At 41.0% G+C, this 25,735-nt stretch overlaps 1 protein-coding gene across 2 annotated transcripts in view; it reads right to left on the reverse strand.

The window, feature by feature from the left end:
• The window catches only part of LRRC20 (leucine rich repeat containing 20), an 831,027-nt gene that overhangs the window by 353,430 nt on the left and 451,862 nt on the right, over positions 1 to 25,735 (reverse strand). For both annotated transcript variants that reach the window (XM_077259152.1, XM_077259153.1), the window contains exon 4: positions 22,516 to 22,683. In XM_077259152.1, coding sequence (XP_077115267.1) covers positions 22,516 to 22,683 — 168 coding nt within the window. The remainder of the gene's footprint in view (positions 1 to 22,515; positions 22,684 to 25,735) is intronic.

A 25,735-nucleotide genomic window follows, 5' to 3' on the forward strand; every position in this document is an offset into this window, starting at 1 on the left:
AACGCAGAATTGGCTGGAATTGAGATCGGACGCCATGTTGCCTTTGGAGAGCCCCTGATGTGCCTGAACAGTGGAAACTCCCCAATTCTACCTGAAACCCTAATCCAAACACACCCCTAACCCTAATCCCAACGGTAACCCTAACCACACCCCTAACCCAGACACACCCCTAACTCTAATGCCAACCCTAATCACAACCATAAATGTAATCCAAACCCTATCCCTAACTTTAGCCCCAACCCTAACCCTAACTTTAGCCCCAACCCTAACTTTAGCCCCAACCCTAACTTTAGCTGCAACCCTAGCCCCAACCCTAACCCTAGCCCTAACCCCAGCCCTAACCCTAACCCTAGCCATAACCCTAACCCTAATGGGAAAATGGAAATAAATACGTTTTTTAAACTTTATTATTTTTCCCTAACTAAGGGGGTGATGAATGGGGGTTTGATTAACTTTTATAGCATTTTTTATAGCACATTTTTATGATTGGCAGCTGTCACACACTAAAATATGCTTTTTATAGCAAAAAAGTTTTTGCGTCTCCACATTTTGAGACCTATAATTTTCCCATATTTTGGTCCACAGAGTCACGTGAGGTCTTGTTTCTTGAGGGACGAGTTGATGTTTTTATTGGTAACACTTTCGGGCACGTCACATTTTTTGATCGCTTTTTATTCTGATTTTTGTGAGGCAGAATGACCAAAAACCAGCTATTCATGAATTTCTTTTGAGGGAGACGCTTATACCGTTCCACGTTTGGTAAAATTGATAAAGCAGTTTTATTCTTCCGGTCAGTACGATTACAGCGATATCTCATTTATATCTTTTTTTATGTTTTGGCGCTTTTATACGATAAAAGCTATTTTATAGAAAAAATAATTATTTTGGCATCGCTTTATTCTGAGGACTATAACTTTTTTATTTTTTTGCTGATGATGCTGTATGGCGGCTCGTTTTTTGCGAGACAAGATGACGTTTTTAGTGGTACCATGGTTATTTATATCTGTCTTTTTGATCACGTGTTATTCCACTTTCTGTTCAGCGGTATGTTAATAAAGCGTTGTTTTTTGCCTCGTTTTTTTTTTATTTAGATAAAGAAATGTATTTATGGGAATAATATTTTTTTTTCTTTATTTAGGAATTTTTACTTTATTTTATTTTTTTTACTTTTTTACTTTGTCCCAGGGGGGACATCACAGATCGTTGATCTGACAGTTTGCACAGCACTCTGTCAGATCAGCGATCTGACCTACAGTGCTGCAGGCTTACCAAGCGCCTGCTCTGAGCAGGCGCTTGGTAAGCCACTCCCTGCAGGACCCGGATGCAGCCCCGCGGCCATTTTGGATCCAGGGCCTGCAGGAATAGGACATATGAGACGCTAGGAGTAACGCGATCACATCGCGTTGCTCCGAGGGTCTCAGGGAAGCACGCAGGGAGCCCCCTCCCTGCGCGATGCTTCCCTATACCGCCGGAACACTGTGATCATGTTTGATCGCAGTGTGCCGGGGGTTAATGTGCCGGATGTCAGCTGCGATAGTCAGCTGACACCCGGCCACGATCAGCCGTGCTCCCCCCGTGAGCACGGCCGATCGCATATGACGTACTATCCCGTCGGTGGGAATTAAAGCCCACCTCACCTCGACGGGATAGTACGTCATATGGGATTAAGGGGTAAAATGTACGAAAAACCCTGAAAATGTGTCTGGTTAGGAATAGGGTAAATGGCCAGCTCCGGGACTGGTTAAAGACTGTAAGTGTGTAATGCAGAACCCTTACCTGTACCCTGTCAATTTGTTATCGCAGAGTATACCAAGTACAATAGAAATACAATATACAATGATTTGCTAGTTACCTTTATTAGAGGCCAACAATTCACAGATCACAAACTGGTTTTTGGCTCTGGACAGGAGTCTGACAAAGGAGGAATACCAATATGGCAGCCATATATTAATTATATTATACAGTTGTGGCCAAAAGTATTGACACCCCTGCAATTCTGTCAGATAATACTCAGTTTCTTCCTGAAAATGATTGCAAACACAAATTCTTTGGTATTATTATCTTCATTTAATTTGTCTTAAATGAAAAAACACAAAAAGAATTGTCCTAAAGCCAAATTGGATATAATTCCACACCAGAAATAAAAAAGGGGGTGGACAAAAGTATTGGCACTGTTCGAAAAATCATGTGATGCTTCTCTAATTTGTGTAATTAAAAGCACCTGTAACTTACCTGTGGCACCAAACAGGTGTTGGCAATAACTAAATCACACTTGCAGCCAGTTGACATGGATTAAAGTTGACTCAACCTCTGTCCTGTGTCCTTGTGTGTACCACATTGAGCATGGAGAAAAGAAAGAAGACCAAAGAACTGTCTGAGGACTCGAGAAACCAAATTGTGAGGAAGCATGAGCAATCTCAAGGCTACAAGTCTATCTCCAAAGACCTGAATGCTCCTGTGTCTACCGTGTGCAGTGTCATCAAGAAGTTTCAAGCCTATGGCACTGTGGCTAACCTCCCTAGACGTGGACGGAAAAGAAAAATTGACAAGAGATTTCAACGCAAGATTGTGTAGATGTTGGATAAAGAATCTTGACTAACATCAAAACAAGTTCAAGCTGCCCTGCAGTCCGAGGGTACAACAGTGTCAACCCGTACTATCCATCGGCGTCTGAATGAAAAGGGACTGTATGGTAGGAGACTCAGGAAGACCCCACTTCTTACCCCGAGACATAAAAAAGCCAGGCTGGAGTTTGCCAAAACTTACCTGAAAAAGCCTAAAACGTTTTGGAAGAATGTTCTCTGGTCAGATGAGACAAAAGTAGAGCTTTTTGGGCAAAGGCATCAACATAGAGTTTACAGGAGAAAAAAAGAGGCATTCAAGGAAAGGAACACGGTCCCTACAGTCAAACATGGCAGAGGTTCCCTGATGTTTTGGGGTTGCTTTACTGCCTCTGGCACAAGACTGCTTGACTGTGTGCATTGCATTATGAAGTCTGAAGTCTACCAACAAATTTTGCAGCATAATGTAGAGCCCAGTGTGAGAAAGCTGGGTCTCCCTCAGAGCAAGTTTCAAAAAAAGCAGTAAAGCCGCACCCTATAATTATATAGTCTCTATGGACATCGGGGCACACGTCCTCACCAGGGGGTCCATCCCAGATAGAACATCCAAATCAAAATATTTATTCTGCCTCCTGTGGCAACGTTTCGGTCTAAAGACCTTTGTCAAGGGCTTGACAAAGGTCTTTGGACCGAAACGTTGCCGCAGGAGGCAGAATAAATATGTGAGCTGCTTTTCACTATCCGGTGTGGTGCTGTCCTTTTCTTCAGTTTGGATTTGGGTCTCCCTCAGAGGTCATGGGTCTTCCAGCAGGACAATGACCCAAAACACACTTCAAAGAGTACTAGAAAATGGTTTGAGAGAAAGCACTGGAGGCTTCTAAGGTGGCCAGCAATGCGTCCAGACCTGAATTCCATAGAACACCTGTGGAGAGATCTAAAGATGGCAGTTTGGAGAAGGCACCCTTCAAGTATCAGGGACCTGGAGCAGTTTGCCAAAGAAGAATGGTCTAAAATTCCAGCAGAGCATTGTAAGAAACTCATTGATGGTTACCGGAAGCGGTTGTTCGCAGTTATTTTGGCTAAAGGTTGTGCAACCAAGTATTAGGCTGAGGGTGCCAATACTTTTGTCTGGCCCATTTTTGTGTGAAATGATCAATGTTTTGCTTTTTGCTTCATTCTCTATGTTTTTTCATTTAAGACAAATTAAATGAAGATAATAATACCAAAGAATTTGTGATTGCAATCATTTTCAGGAAGAAACTATTATCTGACAGAATTGCAGGGGTGTCAATACTTTTGGCCACAACTGTATACTAGCTGTCCGGGCATAGTAACTATCTGTGGTTAGTTATAGCATCTCACTTCTCTCATTTTCCCCCTCACATCTCTCATTTTCCCCTTCACTCCTCTCATTTTCCCCCTAACACCTGTCATTTTCCCCTCAGTATATACCTGTAGATCATCTCCCCTGTATATAGTATATACTTGTATGTCATCTCCCCTGTATATAGTATATACCTGTATGTCATATCCCCTGTATATAGTATATACCTGTATGTCATCTCCTCCTATATACAGTATAGCATATACCTGTATGCAGGTACAGCCTGGTGTTGAAATTCAGCCCTGGCATTTGAAATCACACAGGCCCATGCTGTCCCCATCCCCAAACACCAGATGGGATATATTACTAATATTACCCTGGATGGAGGAAAGCAATATTTACTACAAGACCAATATTTCTAACTAGATGGAGGCCCTATGCAATCGCATCGGGAAAACGGTAATGTCACGATGGGTGCAGGCTTTGCAGCATTGAGAATCTCTCCCCCCATGTGCTCATCCACCTATCCACTCTCTCTTTCCCCATGTGCTGACTTCTCCCATCTGTGCTCGCTTGTTTGACCTGTCTACCCCATGTGCTATCCTGGACATCGCAGAGGATACATTTTGTGAGGTAAAATATTGTTTAAAAACAGTCAGTGAAATATTTTACCTGACAAAAGAAATCCTCTGTGATCCCCTGCTGTAATGTCAGTATTGTCTTTTGCCTCCTCTGTTGTGAATTCTGCTCTTGGGCTCCCTCCGGTGGTTGTTAGTGGTAGTGCAGTGGTCTCTGGATTATAGGCCAGGGCAGGTGTTTCTGCTTATTGCAGCTCTATTAGGTATTTAGGTTTGTAGGATCCATCAATCCCTGCCAGTTGTCCATTGTATCTTGGAGGGATTGCATCTCTGTCTGGCTCCACTGCCCTGCTGTCATTTCAGCTAAGATAAGTGCTTTTTTTGGTTCTCTGTAGCACGCATGCAGTGTGCTTTTATGTGCAGTGCAATCTATTGTGTTTTTGTCCAGCTTGACTTGTTTGGATTTTTCTGTCATGCTGGTTTCTCTGGAGATGCAGATATACATCCTATGTCTTTAGTTAGATGTAGTATATAGTATTTTCTGCTGCGGAATTTTCTAGTGTTTTAATACTGACCGCTTAGAACTCTGTCCTATCCTTTCTATCTAGCTAGAAGGGCCTCTTTTGCTAAACTCTGTTTTTTCTGCCTGTGTACGTATTTCCTCTTAAACTCACAGTCAATATTTGTGGGGGGCTGCCTATCCTTTGGGGCTCTGCTCTGAGGCAAGATAGGATTTCCCATTTCCATCTTTAGGGGTATTTAGTCCTCCGGCTGTGTCGAGGTGTCTAGGCCTGGTTAGGTACATCCCACGGCTACTTCTAGTTGCGGTGTCAGTATTAGGATTGCGGTCAGTACAGGTACCACCTACTCCAGAGATAGTCTCATGCGGCTCCAGGGTCACCGGATCATAACAGTACAACTGGCCAACAATGAGTTAAATGCATCTCAGAAGAAGGGAAGAAAAGTCCTGAGCCATTTTTTTTCTGCAGTCTGTTTGTCTTTCCTTCCCTCTTTTCCTCTGGGTGACTGAGGAGCTGTGTGCTAGCATGGATGGTCAGGGATTAGCTTCTCGTGTAGACCAACTAGCTGCTAGGGTACAGGGTATTTCCGATTACATTGTTCAGACTCCGGTTTTAGAGCCTAAGATTCCTACTCCTGAGTTATTTTTTGGGGACAGGTCTAAATTTTTGAGTTTTAAAAATAACTGTAAACTGTTTTTTGCTCTGAAACCTCATTCTTCTGGTGATCCCATTCAGCAGGTTAAAATAGTCATCTCCCTGCTGCGTGGCGATCCTCAGGATTGGGCATTTTCCCTGGAATCTGGGAATCCCGCCTTGCTTAATGTAGAAGCCTTCTTTCAGGCTCTAGGGTTATTATATGATGAACCAAATTCTGTGGATCATGCTGAGAAGACCTTGTTGACCCTGTTTCAGGGTCAAGAAGCAGCAGAATTGTATTGTCAGAAATTTAGGAAATGGTCTGTGCTGACTAAATGGAATGAGGATGCTTTGGCGGCAATTTTCAGAAAGGGTCTTTCTGAATCTGTTAAAGATGTTATGGTGGGGTTTCCCACGCCTATTGGTCTGAGCGATTCTATGTCTCTGGCCATTCAGATTGATCGGTGCCTGCGTGAGCGCAGAGTTGTGCGCGCTGTGGCGTTGTTCTCAGAGCAGATACCTGAGCCTATGCAGTGCGATAGGATTCTGTCTGGAGCTGAACGACGGGGATTCAGACGTCAGAATGGGTTGTGTTTTTACTGTGGCGATGCTTCTCATGTCATTTCGGTCTTCCCTAAGCGTATTAAGAGAATCGCTAGTTCAGTTACCATTGGTACTGTACAACCTAAATTTCTGTTATCTGTGACATTGATCTGCTCATTGTCGTCATTTTCTGTCATGGCGTTTGTAGATTCTGGCGCCGCTTTGAATTTAATGGACTTTGAATTTGCTAGACGTTGTGGTTTCCCCTTGCAGTCTTTGGAGAACCCTATTCCTTTAAGGGGCATTGATGCTACACCTTTGGCTAAAAATAAACCCCAGTTTTGGACACAGGTGACCATGTGCATGGCGCCAGCCCTTCGGGAGGATTGTAGCTTTTTGGTGTTGCATAATTTGCATGATGCTATTGTGCTGGGTTTTCCATGGTTGCAGGTACATAATCCGGTGTTGGATTGGAAATCTATGTCTGTTACTAGTTGGGGTTGTCAGGGAGTTCATGGTGATGTTCCTTTGATGTCAATCTCCTCTTCCCCCCCTTCTGAAATTCCAGAGTTCTTGTCTGATTTTCAGGATGTGTTCAATGAGCCCAAGTCCAGTTCCCTTCCACCACATAGGGACTGTGATTGTGCTATTGACTTGATTCCAGGTTGTAAGTTTCCTAAGGGCCGACTTTTCAACCTGTCGGTGCCTGAACATACCGCTATGTGGAGTTATATTAAGGAGTCTTTGGAGAAAGGGCATATTCGGCCATCTTCTTCACCATTGGGAGCGGGATTTTTTTTTGTTGCCAAGAAAGATGGCTCCTTGAGACCTTGTATTGATTATCGGCTCTTGAATAAGATCACGGTCAAATTTCAATACCCTTTGCCTTTGCTTTCTGATTTGTTTGCTAGGATTAAGGGGGCTAGTTGGTTTACTAAGATTGACCTTCGAGGGGCATATAATCTTGTTCGTATTAAGCAGGGTGACGAATGGAAAACTGCGTTTAATACACCCGAGGGCCATTTTGAATACCTTATGATGCCCTTCCGGCTCTCTAATGCTCCATCTGTTTTTCAGTCCTTCATGCATGATATCTTCCGGAATTATCTTGATAAATTCATGATTGTATATTTGGATGACATTTTGATTTTTTCCGATGATTGGGAGTCTCATGTGAAACAGGTCAGGATGGTTTTTCAGATCCTTCGTGACAATGCTTTGCTTGTGAAGGGGTCTAAGTGTCTTTTTGGAGTGCAGAAGGTTTCTTTTTTGGGCTTTATTTTTTCTCCCTCATCTATAGAGATGGATCCGGTTAAGGTTCAGGCCATTCATGATTGGATTCAACCCACATCTGTGAAGAGTCTTCAGAAATTTTTGGGGTTTGCTAATTTTTATCGCCGTTTCATTGCTAACTTCTCCAGTGTGGTTAAACCCCTGACCGATTTGACGAAAAAGGGCGCTGATGTGACGAATTGGTCCTCTGCGGCTGTCTCTGCCTTTCAGGAGCTTAAACGCTGATTTACTTCTGCTCCGGTGTTGCGTCAGCCAGATGTTTCTCTTCCATTTCAGGTTGAGGTTGACGCTTCTGAGATTGGGGCAGGGGCCGTTTTGTCTCAGAGGAATTCTGATGGTTCCTTGATGAAACCATGTGCCTTCTTTTCCCGAAAGTTTTCGCCTGCTGAACGTAATTATGTCGGCAATCGGGAATTGTTGGCTATGAAGTGGGCATTCGAGGAATGGCGACATTGGCTTGAGGGAGCCAAGCATCGCATTGTGGTTTTGACCGATCATAAAAATCTGATTTACCTCGAGTCTGCCAAGCGGCTGAATCCTAGACAGGCTCGATGGTCTTTGTTTTTCTCCAGTTTTGATTTCGTGGTCTCGTATCTTCCGGGTTCTAAGAATATTAAAGCTGATGCCCTCTCTAGGAGCTTTTTGCCTGATTCTCCGGAGATCCTTGAACCGGTCGGCATTCTAAAGGAAGGGGTGGTTCTTTCTGCCATCTCCCCTGATCTACGACGGGTCCTTCAGGAATTTCAGGCTGACAAACCTGACCGCTGTCCAGTGGGGAAACTGTTCGTTCCTGATAAATGGACTAGTAGGGTGATTTCGGAGGTTCATTGTTCTGTTTTGGCTGGTCATCCTGGTATTTTTGGTACCAGAGATTTGGTTGGTATGTCTTTTTGGTGGCCTTCTTTGTCGCGGGATGTGCGTTCTTTTGTGCAGTCCTGTGGGACATGTGCGCGGGCTAAGCCTTGTTGTTCCCGCGCTAGTGGGTTGCTTTTACCTTTGCCGGTCCCTGAGAGGCCTTGGACGCATATTTCTATGGATTTTATTTCAGACCTTCCGGTTTCCCAGAGGATGTCAGTTATCTGGGTGGTTTGTGACCGGTTTTCTAAGATGGTTCATTTGGTGCCTTCGCCCAAGTTGCCTTCCTCTTCTGATTTGGTTCCATTGTTTTTTCAGCATGTGGTTCGTTTGCATGCTATTCCGGAGAATATTGTGTCTGACAGAGGTTCCCAGTTTGTTTCTAGGTTTTGGCGAGCCTTTTGTGCTAGGCTGGGCATTGATTTGTCTTTTTCTTCAGCATTTCATCATCAGACAAATGGCCAAACCGAGCGAACCAACCAGACTTTGGAAACTTATTTGAGATGCTTCGTGTCTGCTGATCAGGATGATTGGGTGGCTTTCTTGCCATTGGCCGAGTTTGCCCTTAATAATCGGGTTAGTTCGGCTACCTTGGTTTCGCCTTTTTTTTGTAATTTTGTTTTTCATCCTCGTTTTTCTTCAGGGCAGGTTGAGCCTTCTGATTATCCTGGTGTGGATTCTGTGGTGGACAGGTTGCAGCAAATTTGGGCTCATGTGGTGGACAATTTGGTGTTGTCTCAGGAGGAGGCGCAACGTTTTGCTAATCGTCGTCGGTGTGTTGGTTCCCGGCTTCGGGTTGGTGATTTGGTCTGGTTGTCTTCTCGTCATGTTCCTATGAAGGTTTGTTCCCCTAAGTTTAAACCTCGGTTTCTTGGTCCTTAAAGGATTTCTGAGATTATCAATCCGGTGTCTTTTCGTTTGGCCTTTCCGGCATCTTTTGCTATCCATAATGTTTTCCATAGATCTGACCGCTTAGAACTCTGTCCTATCCTTTCTATCTAGCTAGAAGGGCCTCTTTTGCTAAACTCTGTTTTTTTCTGCCTGTGTACGTATTTCCTCTTAAACTCACAGTCAATATTTGTGGGGGGCTGCCTATCCTTTGGGGCTCTGCTCTGAGGCAAGATAGGATTTCCCATTTCCATCTTTAGAGGTATTTAGTCCTCCGGCTGTGTCGAGGTGTCTAGGCCTGGTTAGGTACATCCCACGGCTACTTCTAGTTGCGGTGTCAGTATTAGGATTGCGGTCAGTACAGGTACCACCTACTCCAGAGATAGTCTCATGCAGCTCCAGGGTCACCGGATCATAACACTCCCCCCCTGCCCAGGAGATGTGGAATGTTCCATACACGGTCAGACACATACAATTTTTAAAATGAACTTTCGTTCGTGGGAAAACCCCGTTAATGTCACCGGCTTCCTCTGCCTGTAGATACGTCGCACATCTGCCTCCAAGATCAGCCGAATGATTCACTGCGCCTGCGCAGAATTCGTGCAGGCGCAGTAAATCAGACCGCCGCCATCTTTGTGCAGACAGATAGCGGAGGTCACATTAAAACTGTGCATGCGCTCCTCCTCTACAATGATGGTGGTCAGTGAATAATTTGGCTGATCCCCGCGGTGGCGACGGTGTTCCATTGGTGGTACCACGCAAGAGACTGCGTATGGCGTATACAGTGTGTGTGTGTGTGGTGTGTACGGCTTGTAGTGTTTTGTGTTTGTGTGTGTGGTGCGTACGGAGTATAGTGTGTGTGTGTGTGGTGCATACGGCGTATAGTGTGTGTGCGTGTGGTGAGTACGGCGTATAATGTGTGTGTGTGGGGGGGCGTACGGCGTATAGTGTGTGTGTGTGTGTGGTGCATGCGTGAGTGTGTCGTGTGACGGTGTTCCGCTGGTGGTACTGCGCAAGAGGCTGGTACCACCCGCAGTTTCCATATTGAGACACCCATCACTTGGGTTTCCCAATATGGAGGTCGGTGAACTTCCACCGCTTGGAATTCTGGGATCCAGACACATCTGGACGTAACAGGATGTGAAAACATTACAAGGTAAATATATATTAAGATGATACCTCCATCACAACTCTTAACTGTATGGGTGTCTTGAGAACACTGATTCTGTTAAAAACGTAGCAGACAGTGTGGCCCACAAACAGACAGGCCCTTCTGGCATTTGCCAGAATTGCCAGATGGCCAGTTCGGCCCTGCCTGTGTGTCATTTCCTCCTGTATATAGTATATACCTGTATGTCATCTCCCCTGTATATAGTATATACCTGTGTGTAATCTGCTCTTGCATCTAGTATATACCTGTATGTCATCTCCCCTGTATATAGTATGTACCTGTATGTCATCTCCTCCTGTATATGGTATATACCTATATGTCATCTCCTGTATATAGATTATATCTGTATGTCATTCCCTCCTGTATATAGAACCAATGCAGCAACAATTAGGTAGCCAACTCAATGAAGCTCACCAATCACAAAATCATTTAAAACTTAACATTTATTGATATCATATAAAAAATCCAAGAAACCGCTCAAATATTTAAACACGAATAGTAACCCCAAATCAGATGGGAACATCCAAGCAAAGCATAGCACGTGTAGATAAATTGATAAATATAAATAAAATCAATGTGAATGGGCAAGGAAAGGTAACACTTTAAAGCAGACAAAGCCCCATCCTATTATATTATTTAAAACCTATAGCACTTGATTACAACCATAGGACCCCTATCATGAAAAGGTATAGCGAGTGCCAAACAGTATATAAAGAACCATAAACTGGTAAGTCCCAGTGTGAAAGCGTGTGCAAGTTTTGCGTGTGGCGAGTTTTCCATGAGGTGAGTTTTGCACGTGTGGCGAGTTTTGTGTGAGCCTACTTTTGCATGTGGCGAGTCTTGCATGTGGAAACTTTGGAGTGGCGACTTTTGTGTTTCGACTTTTATGTGGCGAGATTGGTGTATGTGTGGTGAAATGTGTGCTGAGGGAGGTATATGTGTTCAAGCACGTGGTAGTGTGTGGCGCATTTTGTGTGTGTGTTCATATCTCCTCATGTATATAGTATATATCTGTGTGTCATCTCCTCCTGTATACAATATGTACCTGTATGTCATCTCTTCCTGTATATACTGTAGTATATACCTGTATGTCATCTCCTCCTGTATATAGTATATACCTGTGTCATCTTCTCCTGTATTAGACCTCGTTCACACATTATTTGGTCAGTATTTTTACCTCAGTATTTGTAAGCTAAGACTTGGAGTAAAAGAATCAAAGGAAACATTTATTAGAAACATGTCACCACTTCTGTATTTTTCTCCCACTTGTGGTTTTGGCTTATAAATATTGAGGTAAAATACTGACCAAATACTGAACATGTGAATGTGGCCTTATACACAGCCTCCACCTGCAGCACCTCACTCTTCTCTATACACAGCCTCATACTGCAGAAGCACCTCACTTCTCTCATTTTCCACCTGACACCTCTCATTTTGCCCCTCACATCTCTATCCATGAGGCTCCTTCCTGTCTATTGACGTCATGCCTCACAGAAGCAACTCCATTCTAGACACGACGGAGCTAGATGTGGCCTGTGCCTGCTATGTGGAGTGGGCGTCGCTCAATACATACACACACATACATACACTCAACTTTACATATTAGATATTATTATTATATCTCCTGGAGGACATTATCACATATCAACATCACGGGTGAAAGACAGGCTGGGGATCACACAGATTAAACTACTCTATCAGAAATCAACAGAGGCATTTAAGTAGTTAACAGCAATTGGAGCTAGCGCCAATCGCTGCTGTGAGACAGATGAAGGCTGTGTAACTCAGATGGCACCTGCCCTACATGGAGCAATCTCAGCTCATGTCGCCCCAACCATTTCTATGCTGGATAAATCCATCATGAAGAGTTAAAGTATTAACAAATAGATGCTTAAAGACCTGTGATGTTTGTTTTAGTAAAATATTGTATTCCTCATGAAATAATGCTGAAGCTCCTGTTCAGACTTGTGACATTCCTCTGTTATTTTTATTATTTTTTTATTATTATTTTTACAGACTGCCAAGTTTTACTGGAACACAAATGTAAGGAGAACTGGTCTTTTATCGAAACAAAACATTTTGAAAATAAAATGTGGAGAAGAGATAAACTCAAAGGCACACATGTAGTTAGATAGCTAGGTATTTCACACTGGAGCCCGTTTTTATCCATTTTTTCAATTGTGACCAAAGTCGCTTTATGGAGTACTGACTCTGGAACGCTTCAACAAATTCCAGTGATTGTGAGAGTATTTTTTCATGACATAATGTACTTCATGATAGTATAAATTTAGGTCAATATTTTTACGCTTATTTGTGAAAATATTAGATTTTTGCTGAAAATGTAGAAAATTTTGCAATCTTCAATATTTTAAATTTTACGCCCTTAAACAAGATCATTATATTACACAAAATAGTAAATAAACAACATTTACCAGATGTCTACTTTAAATCATCATCATTTTTTTAATCATAATTTTTTTGTGTTAGGATGCTAGTAGGGTTAAAAGTTTATCATCAATTTATCATTTTTCCAACGAAATTTACAAAACCAATTTTTTTAGGGACTAAATTAAGTGACTTTGAGAAGCCTATGTGGCAGAAAATACTAAAAAGTCACACCATTTTAAAAACTGCACCCCTAAAAGTGCTCAAAACCACAGTCAAAAAGTTTATTAACACTTCAGGTGCTTCATAAGAATTAAAGCAATAAGGAAGGAAAAAATGAAAATATTACTTTTCCTCACAGAAATATTAGCCTCACATTTTTCATTTTCTCAAAGGTAACAGGAGAAAATGGAAAATACAATATACTGTGCAGTTTCTTCAGAGTGCGCAGATACTGGATTGCTGCAAGACTGCCGACCGTAGAGAAACGTCGGCGCTGTGCGAAACCCAGCCAGTGCCACCTTTAATTTACCGTCACAGTCATGATGGGGCTAGACATCTGTAAAATATATAATTCTATAAACTCTATAAACTCTATAATTCACTGATCACATGTCAACGATTTGGTGATGCTGTAAAATGTGTAAAATTCTGCAAAGACGGAAATAATGTTATGCTGTTCCCAGTGAAGCTAAAATAATTGTTAAAAGCTGAAGAAGCTTAAAGTAATAAGCCGGAATGGCCTCGAAACAAAATACCTTCATTAATGTATTTATTACCCATTATATATATTGAAAATGACTCATATATGCGCTAATCAAGTTACTAATATAGTCTAACCAAATAAATCCCACAATGCCACTTAAAATGACCTTCGTTTCTAAGCAGAACAAATGTAATTAACCTCTACATGTCTGACCCTCCAGTGCAATGGTTCTAAATGGGCCCTCTAATAAATGCAGATTATGGTAAGAGAGCACTTTAACGGAAAAGAAGATGTCAAAAACACAAAAGACTCTGACAGTAATAAAACAGGTCTGAAAGATGGTCAGGTGCTAGGTACAATTAATTCTGCACAGATTCATCTTTTACAAATTATATGTTTCTTCTGGTTCTCAGCATCTTAGGAGAATAAAAGATGAAACCCGTCACATTGGACATGCCTATGGAGGAGCAGAAACACTTTTGTAGAAAAAGATTCTGTCTAACTCAGCCTTTTTCTTTTTAAATCCCGGCTCACTCTAAGCTTATGAGTCCAATCATGCTCAGTGATTGACAGCGATAGGTAAATGTAAGTTTACACAGGGAAGGTTGTTAACATTTGAGTGAAATTACACAGTAGACTCATAAACCTAGAGGAAGCATTTACTGAAAGGAACACTCCAGAATAAATTGATATGAAGTGTTTTGGTTGGTGAAGGTCGGTGAGCTTGAATATCAGGCACAGCCGCTACCGAACATATGAAATGTTTTCAAGGGAAAAAATTGAATTAAACTTGTCTGCTGATGGGCAGGGTTGCCCTCAACCAGACCAGTTGCCAATCTGATATTAAAAGCCTATATCAAGGATAGTTATGCAATATTATACAGTCATGTCCAAAAGATTAAAGACTGGCGCAAATTTTGGTTTTCTGCTTCACTTTTTATAGTGGCAATTTGCATTCACTCTAGATTGTTATGAAGAGTGGTCAAATGATTTGCAAAAAATTGCAACTTTCTTTCAGCTGGACATTACGTTTCTTTAGCTTCCGATTTGTTGGGTATCCATATTCAGGAACCAGTCCTGTTCGACCCTTATTTACATTGAGAGATGGTAAGATTTTAATACTATAGGTTAGGACCATCCCTACTTGGGTACACAGTGATGCTAGTGGGATGGCGTTAATGCTTTTTCTCAAAAACAGTGTTTACTAAGTACCTTATGTTATTTATATGCACTATTGCATTTCCTTATTTACTTACAGCAGGGAATATGTTCATTTTTTGTTTCTGTCCTAGGTTTGGTCTCTTTAATTTTCAGCGTGAATATGTCTCTATTTTTCCAACTTATAATCCAGTTCATTATTTTTCAGTTAAGTTCAGGTTTCTGTATTTAGTACAGGTAAGTGTGTAGCCTCCCTTTCTTTGAGCTGAACATTACGTTTATGTAGCTTCTCATTTGAGTGTCCATATTCTGGACCTGGTCCTGCTAGGCCCTTATCCACATTGGCATCACTTTGACACATAGTAAGGTTTTAATACCAGAGGTTACAACCATCCGGATTTGGGTATACCTTGGTGCTGGTGGGATTTTTTTAAAATCAAAAAGCGTAAAAAACTCAGCGTTTACTAAGTACCCTATGTTATTTATATGCACTATTACTGATTTCCTTACAGCTGTGTATACAGGTGCATCTCACAAAATTAGAATATCATCCAAAAGTTAGTTTATTTCAGTTCTTCAATTCAAAAAGTGAAACTCATATACAGTGGGTACGGAAAGTATTCAGACCCCTTTAAATTTTTCACTCTTTGTTTCATTGCAGCCATTTGGTAAATTAAAAAAGGTAATTTTTTCCACATTAATGTACACTCTGCACCCCATCTTAACTGAAAAAAACAGAAATGTTGACATTTTTGCACATGTAATAAAAAAGAAAAACTGAAAAATCACGTGGTCATAAGTATTCTGACCCTTTGCTCAGGCACTCATTTTTAAGTCACATGATGTCCATTTCCTTGTGATCCTCCTTGAGATGGTTCTACTCCTTCATTGGAGACCAGCTGTGTATAATCAAACTGATAGGACTTGATTTGGAAAGACACACACCGTCTATATAAGACCTCACAGCTCACAGTACATGTCAGACCAAATGAGAATCATGAGGTCAAAGGAACTGGCCAAGGAGCTCAGAGACAGAATTGTGGCAAGGCACAGATCTGGCCAAGGTAACAAAATAATTTTTGCAGTACTCAAGGTCCCTAAGAGCACAGTGGCCTCCATAATCCTTAAATGGAAGCAGTTTGGGACCACCAGAAGTCTTCCTAGACCTGGCCGTCCAGCCAAACTGAGCAATCATGGGAGAAGAGCCTTGGTGAGAGAGGTAAAGAAGAACCCAAAGATCACTGTGGCTGAGCTCCAGAGATGCAATAGGGAGATGAGAGAAAGTTCCACAAAGTCAACTATCACTGCAGCCCTCCACCAGTTGGGCCTTTATGGCAGAGTGGCCCTACAGAAGCCTCTCCTCAGTGCAAGACATTTGAAAGCCCGCACAGAGTTTGATAAAAAACACATGAAGGACTTCCAGACTATGAGAAATAAGATTCTCTAGTCTGATGAGATGAAGATAGACCTTTTTGGTGATAATTCTAAGCGGTATATGGGAAAAAATAGGCACTGCTCATCATCTGCCCAGTACAATCCCAACAGTGTAACATGGTGGTGGCAGCATCATGTTATGGGGGTGTTTTTCAGCTGCAGGGACAAGACGACTGGTTGCTATTGAAAGAAACAAGAATGCGGCCAAGTACAGCGATATCCTGGATGAAAATCTCTTCCAGAGTGATGTGGACCTCAGACTTGGCTGAAGGTTCACCTTCCAACAAGACAATGACCCAAAGCACACAGATAAAATAACAAAGGAGTTACCTCAGAACAACTTTGTGACCATTCCTGGCTGGCCCAGCCAGAGCCCTGACCTAAACCCAATTGAACATCTCTGAAGAGACCTGGAAATGGCTGTCCACCAATGTTCACCATCCAACCTGACGGAACTGGAGAGGATCTGCAAGGAAGAATGGAAGAGGATCCCTAAATCCAGGTGTGAAAAACGTGTTGCATCATTCCAAGAAGACTCATGTTTGTACTAGCTGAAAAGGGTGCTTCTACTCAATACTCAGCAAAGGGGTCTAAATACTTATGACCATGTGATATTGAAGTTTTTCTTTTTTTTAATAAATTTGCAAACATGTCTACATTTCTGTTTTTTCAGTCAAGATGGGGAGCAGAGTGTACATTAATGAGAAAAAAATGAACTTTTTTGGATTTACCAACTGCCTGCAATGAAACAAAAAAATTAAAGGGGGCTGAATACTTTCCATGCCCACTCTTTTAAAGAAATTACAAACAGAGTGATCTATTTCAAGTGTTTATTTCTGTTAATGTTGATGATTATGGCTTACAGCCAATGAAAACCCAAAAGTCATTATCTCAGTAAATTAGAATACTTTATAACATCAGCTTGAAAAAATGATTTTAAAATCTGAAATGTTGCCCTAATGAAATGCATGTTCTGTAAATGCGTTCAATACTTGGTCGGGGCTCCTTTGGCATCAATTACTGCATCAATGTGGCGTGGCATGGAGACGATCAGCCTGTGGTACTATTGAGGTGTTATGGAAGCCCAGGTTGCTTTGATAGCAGCTTTCAGCTCATTTGCATTGTTGGGACTGGTGTCTCTCAGTTTCTTCTTGACAATACCACATAGATTCTATGGGGTTACGGTCAGATGAGTTTGCTCGCCAATCAAGCACAGTAATACTGGTTTGTTTTTAAACCAGAAATTGGTACATTTGGCAGTGTGGACAGGTGCCAAGTCCTGCTGGAGAATGAAATTTCCATCCCTGCTTGTGGGCAGATGGTAGCATGAAGTGATCTAAAATTTCCTAGTAGATGGCTGCGCTGACTTTGGTCTTGATAAAACACAGTGGACCAACACCAGCAGATGACATGTCCCCCCAAACCATCACTGATTGTGGATACTGTAAAGCACAAAGGTGAATCGCTGATGTTTTTGGGATGTGTGATAGGCGTCGGGATTCTCCCGCTGCACGGGATAGATGCCAAACCTTATCTGCCTCTGTGATCTACCGTTCGGACTCGGCCACTGCGTGTGCTGCTCAGCATAGAGGTCGGTCCCAGCATCTTCCTCAGGCTCACAGTGTTCGAATGGTTACTGCTGGCTCTCCAGCCAAGTCTATGGCAATCAGTGATAGGAAGCTGAATATTGATACTCTGGAGGCTAAGTCCAGAAATTATCTTACTGAGCATGTCCGTGATGTGGCGTCTTTCTATTGGTAGTCAGACACCTCTAGCTCTGGTGATGTGGCAGCTCTGAAATGGCCCATGGGTGATGTCTCGGCCGACTGGGCATGTTTGGGGTGGAGCCTTTTGTATAAAAGATCCCTAATGGCACTCGCAGGCACGCTAGTATCATTTGTGTGTGGCTAAGTGAAGACCCTACCACTCTGTCTGCAAGTGTCGTGTGTCTGTCTACCTTGGGACTGTATACGTAGGCAGGGAGCTAGCGTCAGTCGGGGCAATTAGCCATTTGGCTTAGCACCTGTTACCTACATATGTGCGGTTAGCACAGTAGAGTTTGAGAGGAAGCTCAACCCTAGTCAAGGTATTATGATCAGAGCTTCTGTTTAGTTTCTGTGTGCGAGTGACACAGCTGACTTGCAGAGCATCTGTTTTGTTTCTGTGTGCGAATGACACAGCTCAGTTGCAGAGCTTCCATTTCGTTTCTGTGTGCGAGTGACACAGCTAAGTTGCAGAGCTTGTTTCTTTTCGGTATGCAAGTTCAGATCATGTGCCCTGTGCCGTTTAACAGGACAAAACACTTAGTACTCATTAGTACCGTTTCCTCCTGTGGAGTAACAGTGTTTGGAACTCAGCCTCCTGTTCACACTGAATGGCGTTAACCCAGTGTGTACAGGCAATTGCTTGAATGTGTGTTCCATCATTGTTTTCTAGCAGCAGTTTTCCATCTCTGCGCGGTGGACCCCAAGTTGCGATTGCGCTTTATTATTTATTTTATTTAGCACAATCCGCCAACCCTATCAATGTGTGAGCTACAAAGGCACAAACTTGGTCAAAGTTTAAGGAAAGATGACTGCAGCACTTTATCAGCAAATACTGGAGGCAAATTTGCAATCATCAGGCTGGAAGTTACGCATGGGACGTATTTGGACATTCTAACAATACAACGATCCAAAACACAAGGCCAAGTTAACCTGTCATTGGCTACAGCAGAACTAATTGAAGGTTCTGGAGTGGCCATCTCATTCTCCTGACCAGCCGCTCTGGGGCAATCTTAAGCGTGCAGTTCATGCTAGACAGCCCAGGAATTTACAGAAACTGGAGGCTTTTTGCCAAGAAGCATGGTCAGCTTTACCATCTGAGAAAATAAAGAACCTCATCCACAACTACCACATAAGACTTCAAGCTGTTATTGATGTTAGAGAAGGCAATACACGGTATTAAGAAATGGGGTATGTGAACTTTAAATCAGCGTCATTTGGATGTTTGCGGTTGTCATTATGATTTAAAAAGAGAAAACACAGTAGTTTGACAATAAATGGCTTCACCCAACCACTAACCATGAGTGGAGAAAAAGTTTTGGTGTTATCATTCATATGAAAGCAAAAATTCTGCCGGGGTATGTAAACTTTTGAGCACAACTGTTAAACTATAGAGAGCTGGCAAAATGTTAAAATGAAAAGAAAATTAATACTTTACCCACTCTCCTATCCTCATAATCCTGCTGCCTACCATCCGATCCTCAGAGCCTTTCCTTTCCACAGTCATGCAACGATGTCTTCACTCTGCAGCAGGACTTTAAACCATGACCAGGCCTTGGAGGTCATGGCCAGAAGTCTTGTTTTAGAGTGGAGACACCAGGTATCAAACGTCATAGCGAGTATTAACATTGTGACTTCATGACATGCTAAATATTAGGAGACCTGGTCATGACCGAAAGCCCTGATTTAGGCGAAAGATACTAGTACTCACACAATGATTTCCTATGCCTGGTCATGGTTGGAAGTCCTGGTCAAGAGAGAAGTCGAAAGCTTACAATCAGAGAAAACAGAGGTCCTGAGAACTGTATGGCTGAGCAGCGGAGGGGTGAAGGGGGGGTGACATGAGTATTGAGGATCACTTTTTTATTTTTTGCATGCTATGTTTATATTGCTTTGGGGTCCATTTGATTTATGAGAGTAACTTTTCTACCAAACAAATTTCCAAGTAAAAAACACACAATTTGGAAGATTTAATTTCTGTCTAATCCGCTCATCTCTAGTCAACACTGTAAATACTGACAAACCAAAGTACAATATTCTCCACCAAAAATAAATAACAGCACAAAATAGATAATATATAGAGCCAAAAAACTCCCTTCTCAAATTGGAAAAAAAAAACTAAATTAATATCCACGGAAGAGAAAAAAGTATAATAAGGGCAAGCAATTCCTGAAAAAATACATAGTTTGTTAATAAATTCTAAGCACACAAAATAACATCATGATGTGAACAAATCATTCCTTAATAACATGCAAAGAACATAAAGTAATAATTGCATAAATAGATCTAATCCAGATTACTGGCATAAACTAGAATATAAAATAGAATAGAAGGAACAATACCTATTAATAGACTCAATGGGCATACATTCCAGTTAATAAGGACACAAGCCAAGGTAATGGAATATAAATATACATGGCAAGTGCCAAAATTAAGCTTGTACAAAATGCTGCATATAATAATGTACACCTAAGTGTGGGTGCAAAAAAACAGCAATTAAATACAATTGTTAAAAACTATACCAGAGCCTAACTGCATAGAATAGGAACACATGCCCTGGTTCTTCAAATTATGTACATGGCAGGTGCCAAGATCGCACCAAAGCTTAAAGAAAAGGCTAGAAATGATGATTTACATCGTAGATGCCAATACCCATAGTGACAAATAATTACAGGGGTCAAAAGCCCATAAAAGTCTAAGCAGAAGCTGCATGAAATAAAGCATACCCCAAATGATAAATGCTGCATATACCTTGAGGCATGACGACAGTACAAAACCAAAGAAGGAGCAGCAGGGGGGCCACCTTACCAAACTTATGAAATGCTGATAATTGGACTTCAGTAACCATAGAAACATCCGGCTAAAGATCTAAAAGCACTGAAGCAGCAAACTTTGTGAAAACCAAAATTTGTGTCAGTCTCAAAAAATCTTTTGGTCATAACCGTAGTCATGAAAAATCCCTCTAGGGTCGACAAACAGTACAGATAGTAGTGTAAGCAATGTGTGCTTTTTTGTTCTTTGTAATTATCTTTGCTGTTATTTCAAGTTTGTGCACTAAAAACGTTTTTTTTTTTTGTTTTTTTTAAATTAGGTTCCAAAACAGTTACATTACATGCACATAGTACATGTGACTAGAATTTTATTTTCTGACTTAACAGAGACACAGGGGATAAAAGTGATAAAAAGAAGGTAGCTGGAAAGCTATTGAGTGAATTGTGCCTTTTTCCATTACTTTATCTTTGCCTCACTAGGTGGAGATGTTGCCGGTACCCCATGTCCTATGATAAGTTGGGGGTCTCACAGACCCTTCCCAATACATAATACATAGGAAATATACTTTGTACACAAAATGTCAAGATCTAACATTGTTAAAAATGACTGCAGATAAGAAAAATCTCTTGTTCCGTACAGACCCCTGTTAGATATAGCCCCAGGTGATATCTAGGAATCCTACCTTGCTCATCCATGTTACATGATTGTGTTTGTAATGTCATGCATTGTTTTCAATAAATAAATTATTTTATTTATTATATTTTGAAGTTTGCACTCCTTTTTTTCTCTTGTTTCTCAGATAATAAATATCTGCATGGATTTAAATAGTATCTCATGTAAAAACATTCTTGTGTTATTACACACTCTACTTTTCGGAATCTATTTATGCTCCGTTCTTCTCTTTATCTAAATCACTGACAGTAAGTTGGCTGCCACGGAATAGATAAAGTGAAACTTTAGCTCACTCACTGTTTCCACAAACCTGATAGACCCCAATGCACTTACCACTACACCCTTTTCCTTGTAAGAAAACTCTTACACACTGCCTGAATCAGTGCGGAGGCTGCCGTAATCACATGATCTTATTAACTAGTAAGTTCCTTCTACAGTAATACAAAACAAATCGCTTATCATTTCTTATTTGCATGTCCATTTGGAAATAAATGGAGTTTGTAGGCTGCAAATGATTTAAACTACCATCCATTATGCCACCCACACCATAATCCAGAGAGTAGGACCGGTGTAATATTCCCTTGTGAAAACCAATCTCCGGTTATCTAGATTTTCAATTCTAGACTAGTAACTTAATTTAATAAATGTAGAGGCATAGCCAAACGGGACTTTTTATATTATATCTGGAGTAATGCTTTAAAATGTGTGCATTTAGAATGCTGATCCATCGCCCTCATCTATGATAGGTGTGCGACTAAATATTTACCACCAATTTGTACCTGTGCAGAACCCCTAATATGGCTTGTCTGCACCCATCTGGAAACCGGTGATTTATTCTGTTCTAATAGCAGTAAATATATTTACTGATAAATGTGATAAACAGTAGCTATATCAGCATAAATATGTTCTTGCATCAGTACACATTGTCATTGTTTTATACTGAAACCATAAAGACGCAGTAGAAACCTCTGAGAAATCCTTGTGATCATGGGAACTTTCTTGGATAGGGCTGCAAATCAAGTGTAGAAATAATCTTAAGAAATGCATTCTTGTCTATTGTTACATTCATGGTTAGAAAGATGCAAAAAAAGAAAAAAAAACCTGAAAAAGAAATTCAGCTACCTTTGATCTGATTGCCTTACAAGTTGTCTGCATATCAGCTGTAAAAATAATCTCAGCAAATGTGTTCTTGACTATTGTTATATTAATGGTAATAAAGACACAAAAAACCCAAAAACATTTTTTGTCCACATACCTTTGATCTGATTGCCTTCCAGGTTGATGTTCTCTATACACTGAATTTCTGTCAGCTCATCTGGGAAAGTGTCAAGCTTATTTCTTGCCAAATTGATTATTTTGAGGTTACGTAGGAGACTGGCTTCATGAGGGAGTTTTTCAAGAAAGTTTCCATCAACATTGAGCTCTGTAACACAAAACAATAAGGATATTAAGGTTGGATATAATGAAAAACCAAAGTAATCTTTTTATGAAGCAAGATCAAACGCTTTCTCAATGTTGTCTGTACGCGACTTAATTATGGTGCCAAGTAAAGATGCAATGATTAGAGTTGAGCGAATATGTTCGGAATTGGTCGCCAAGTCTGAATTTGCCATATTCATGAAATATTGGTACCCTAGTTATGCCGAATTTATGTTTGATGATCGGTTCCGAACATAAGCAGTAATTTCTACTCCCATTGATTCCGATGATGTTTGTCTGTGTTCGGCGAATATTGCAAAAACAATATTTGCCGCCGATCATAATCAGAACCGAATTTTCAAAAATTCGCTCAACTCTAGTATTGATCTCAAAGAGGGTACAACCATAACTGCACCAGGTTCACCCTGGAACCTTGGGGAAACTACACTTTCATCTGTAGGTGTGCCCTCACACTAAAGCATTCAGGCGGAGGAGGCCCTACCTTGCCATGCTCTTCACAGTCTGTCCACTAGTAGGATGTTTCGGCTCATAGAAATGCCCCAAAAAAGACCAAGAAGGTTTTTATTTATTGAAGGTTGACTCCCAACTAAGCTATACAACCGATAATAAAGGAAGCAAAAAACACCCAAAGTAATAATTATATTTAATCTTTATTAATGTTAAACACACAAAATAAAAACAGGTACATTTAAAAATAGTTTCTACCAAGGTTCGTCTCTTGTTTGTATGCCCATGGCCAAAATACTGTGAAAGAACAGTAAAATACATAACCTTGCTGTGCTGCTCAGTCTGTCCACTCATAGGATGTTTAGTCCCATAGAAAAAGAAAGCGGGCAGGCTGTAGCAGCCTCTGGCTCACAGTTATCATAGAGAGCAAAGAGCCTGCATGGGGAGAATGGAGGAGCGCAGCCAATGGGGAGTAGTAGGGAAGAATGGCTCAGGGGCTGTTTTTTATGAAGCAGCGCCCTGAAGATAAAGGAAACAGTATGGGACTTAATTCCAGCCTCAAAACATAGCACCTACTGCTGTTGAAGAGTCTATAAGGTTAGCCTCCACTGCTAACAAGTAAGAAAAGTTTTTTTGTTAACAGAGAAAGAATTGTCTATATTCAGATATAAAAAAAAAGAAAAAGAAAAATTAAGCTTTTTTCACATGTGGAGAGATATGTAAAAGAGATAATCCCAACCAATAGAAAGGCTTCACACAAGCAGCAATACATGTAACATAATTAACCCCTTAATGACCATCAATACGCCTTTTAACGGCGGTAGTTAAGGGGCCTTAATCCTCAGATGCTTTTTAACACGCCACTGCACAAGGGCTGTGTGGGAGCAATTATACTATTTGCAGGGTTATATGGGGGCCATGATATTGTATGTAGGGTTATATGGGGCCATGATATTGTATGTAGGGTTATATGGGGCCATGATATTATATGCAGGGTTATATGGGGGCCATGATACTGCTTCCAGGGCTATGTGGGGGTCATTATACTGTCTGGAGGGCTAGTGGGGGCCATTATATAGTCTGAAGGTTTGTGTGGGGTCCATCATAGTGTATGGAGGGCTGTGTGGTGCCATCATATTGTGTGGAGGGCTGTGTTGGGGACATAGTTGAGGCATCATACTGGGTTGGGGTCACCATATTTTGTGGGGTGTGTACAGTAGGATCATCATATTGTGCGTGTGTAGGGTGCTGTGTAGTAATTCACTGTGTGGGTATCATACTGCGTTTGAGGGGCACTTTTGTTGGCATCAAACTTTATGGGGGCAATGAAAGGGGAATCTAGGGCTTCAATAAAAAGAAAATTACTCTGTAATGACTGCAAAGTTGTGTTATATGCTTTTCTGTGCATCAATTAATCTTTTATTTTTGTTTGGGGGCAATTAGAATTATGACTGAAGAACCCCATGATTTCTATGTACTCCGCTTCATATGAAAAGAAACAACTTTGTGATATATGTTATCAGAGAGATCTGATTCTTTCTTCTCCTGGATTTATCTTTCACTCTCAATTCATGGGTAAAAATCTATATTCAGTGACTAATGGCTTTCCCATTATCCCATTACTGAGATAGTAGATGTCAGTTGGTGCTTTTCAATTTCATTAGATAGTTAAAGGGGAAGATGCTAGAGACAGACATTCTGCTGTAGGTTCTCCAGAAACAACAGTTACAGCTCTCCATAGAATCTTATGAGCACCAACTGTCATCTCCTATCCCAGTAATGGAAAAGTCTGTATTCACTGAAGTCAGATTTTAACCATAAATTGAAAATTTTGAGAATGAAAGATCAATTGAGGAGGAGAAAGAAGCAAATTTCTCTGATCATATAAATTAAAAAGCTTCTTATTTTCATATTTATTGTACTATTGATTTATGAAAACAAAAATTAAAACAACAATTTAAGTAGTAAGCAATAATTTTGAGGTAGGTCTGTTAGAGTATGTACTAGAAATGAGCGGATCAGATAAAATTGAAAGTTGCCAAAGATGCTGAAAACCTGGGCATCTTCATGCTAGTCGGGACCTCAAGCCTGGGATGTCCCTGGGCATGTCTAGGCCAAACTGTGTGTGACATCACGACGTGCATTACAATTTTACGACGTACCCTATATGCATACCTCCGCAAATGACTAGGACGTCAGGACCAAAAGGCCTGGCACTGCGCCAGTTTTCAGCATGCACCTACAGTTAGAAGAAGCACTTTGTACTATACAAGGAACAATGAGCAGCAGTAATTGCTGTAGAAGGGAGCGATGTTTAGTTTTTTTTTTTTTCCTTTGCCATTTTGAAGAATTTACGCAAAGCAAACTGCAAAAAATTTGCATTGTGGAAAAAACGAATTTAAAAATAAAAATCAGGTAAAATTAAATTCTACTCAAATAAATTGTCCTATCTCTAATATGTACCCATGGTGAGTACTTGCAGGGATTTTTCACTGTGCAATTCCATGCCAAAAAATCCACTGTGTATTATTTTGCTGCATTGTGAATTAACCTTCGTGAAATCTTTTTCACATACTGCAGAATAAAGT

This window comes from Ranitomeya variabilis, chromosome 4 (genome assembly GCF_051348905.1).
Source record: "Ranitomeya variabilis isolate aRanVar5 chromosome 4, aRanVar5.hap1, whole genome shotgun sequence".
In the NCBI taxonomy this organism is placed as follows: domain Eukaryota; kingdom Metazoa; phylum Chordata; class Amphibia; order Anura; family Dendrobatidae; genus Ranitomeya; species Ranitomeya variabilis.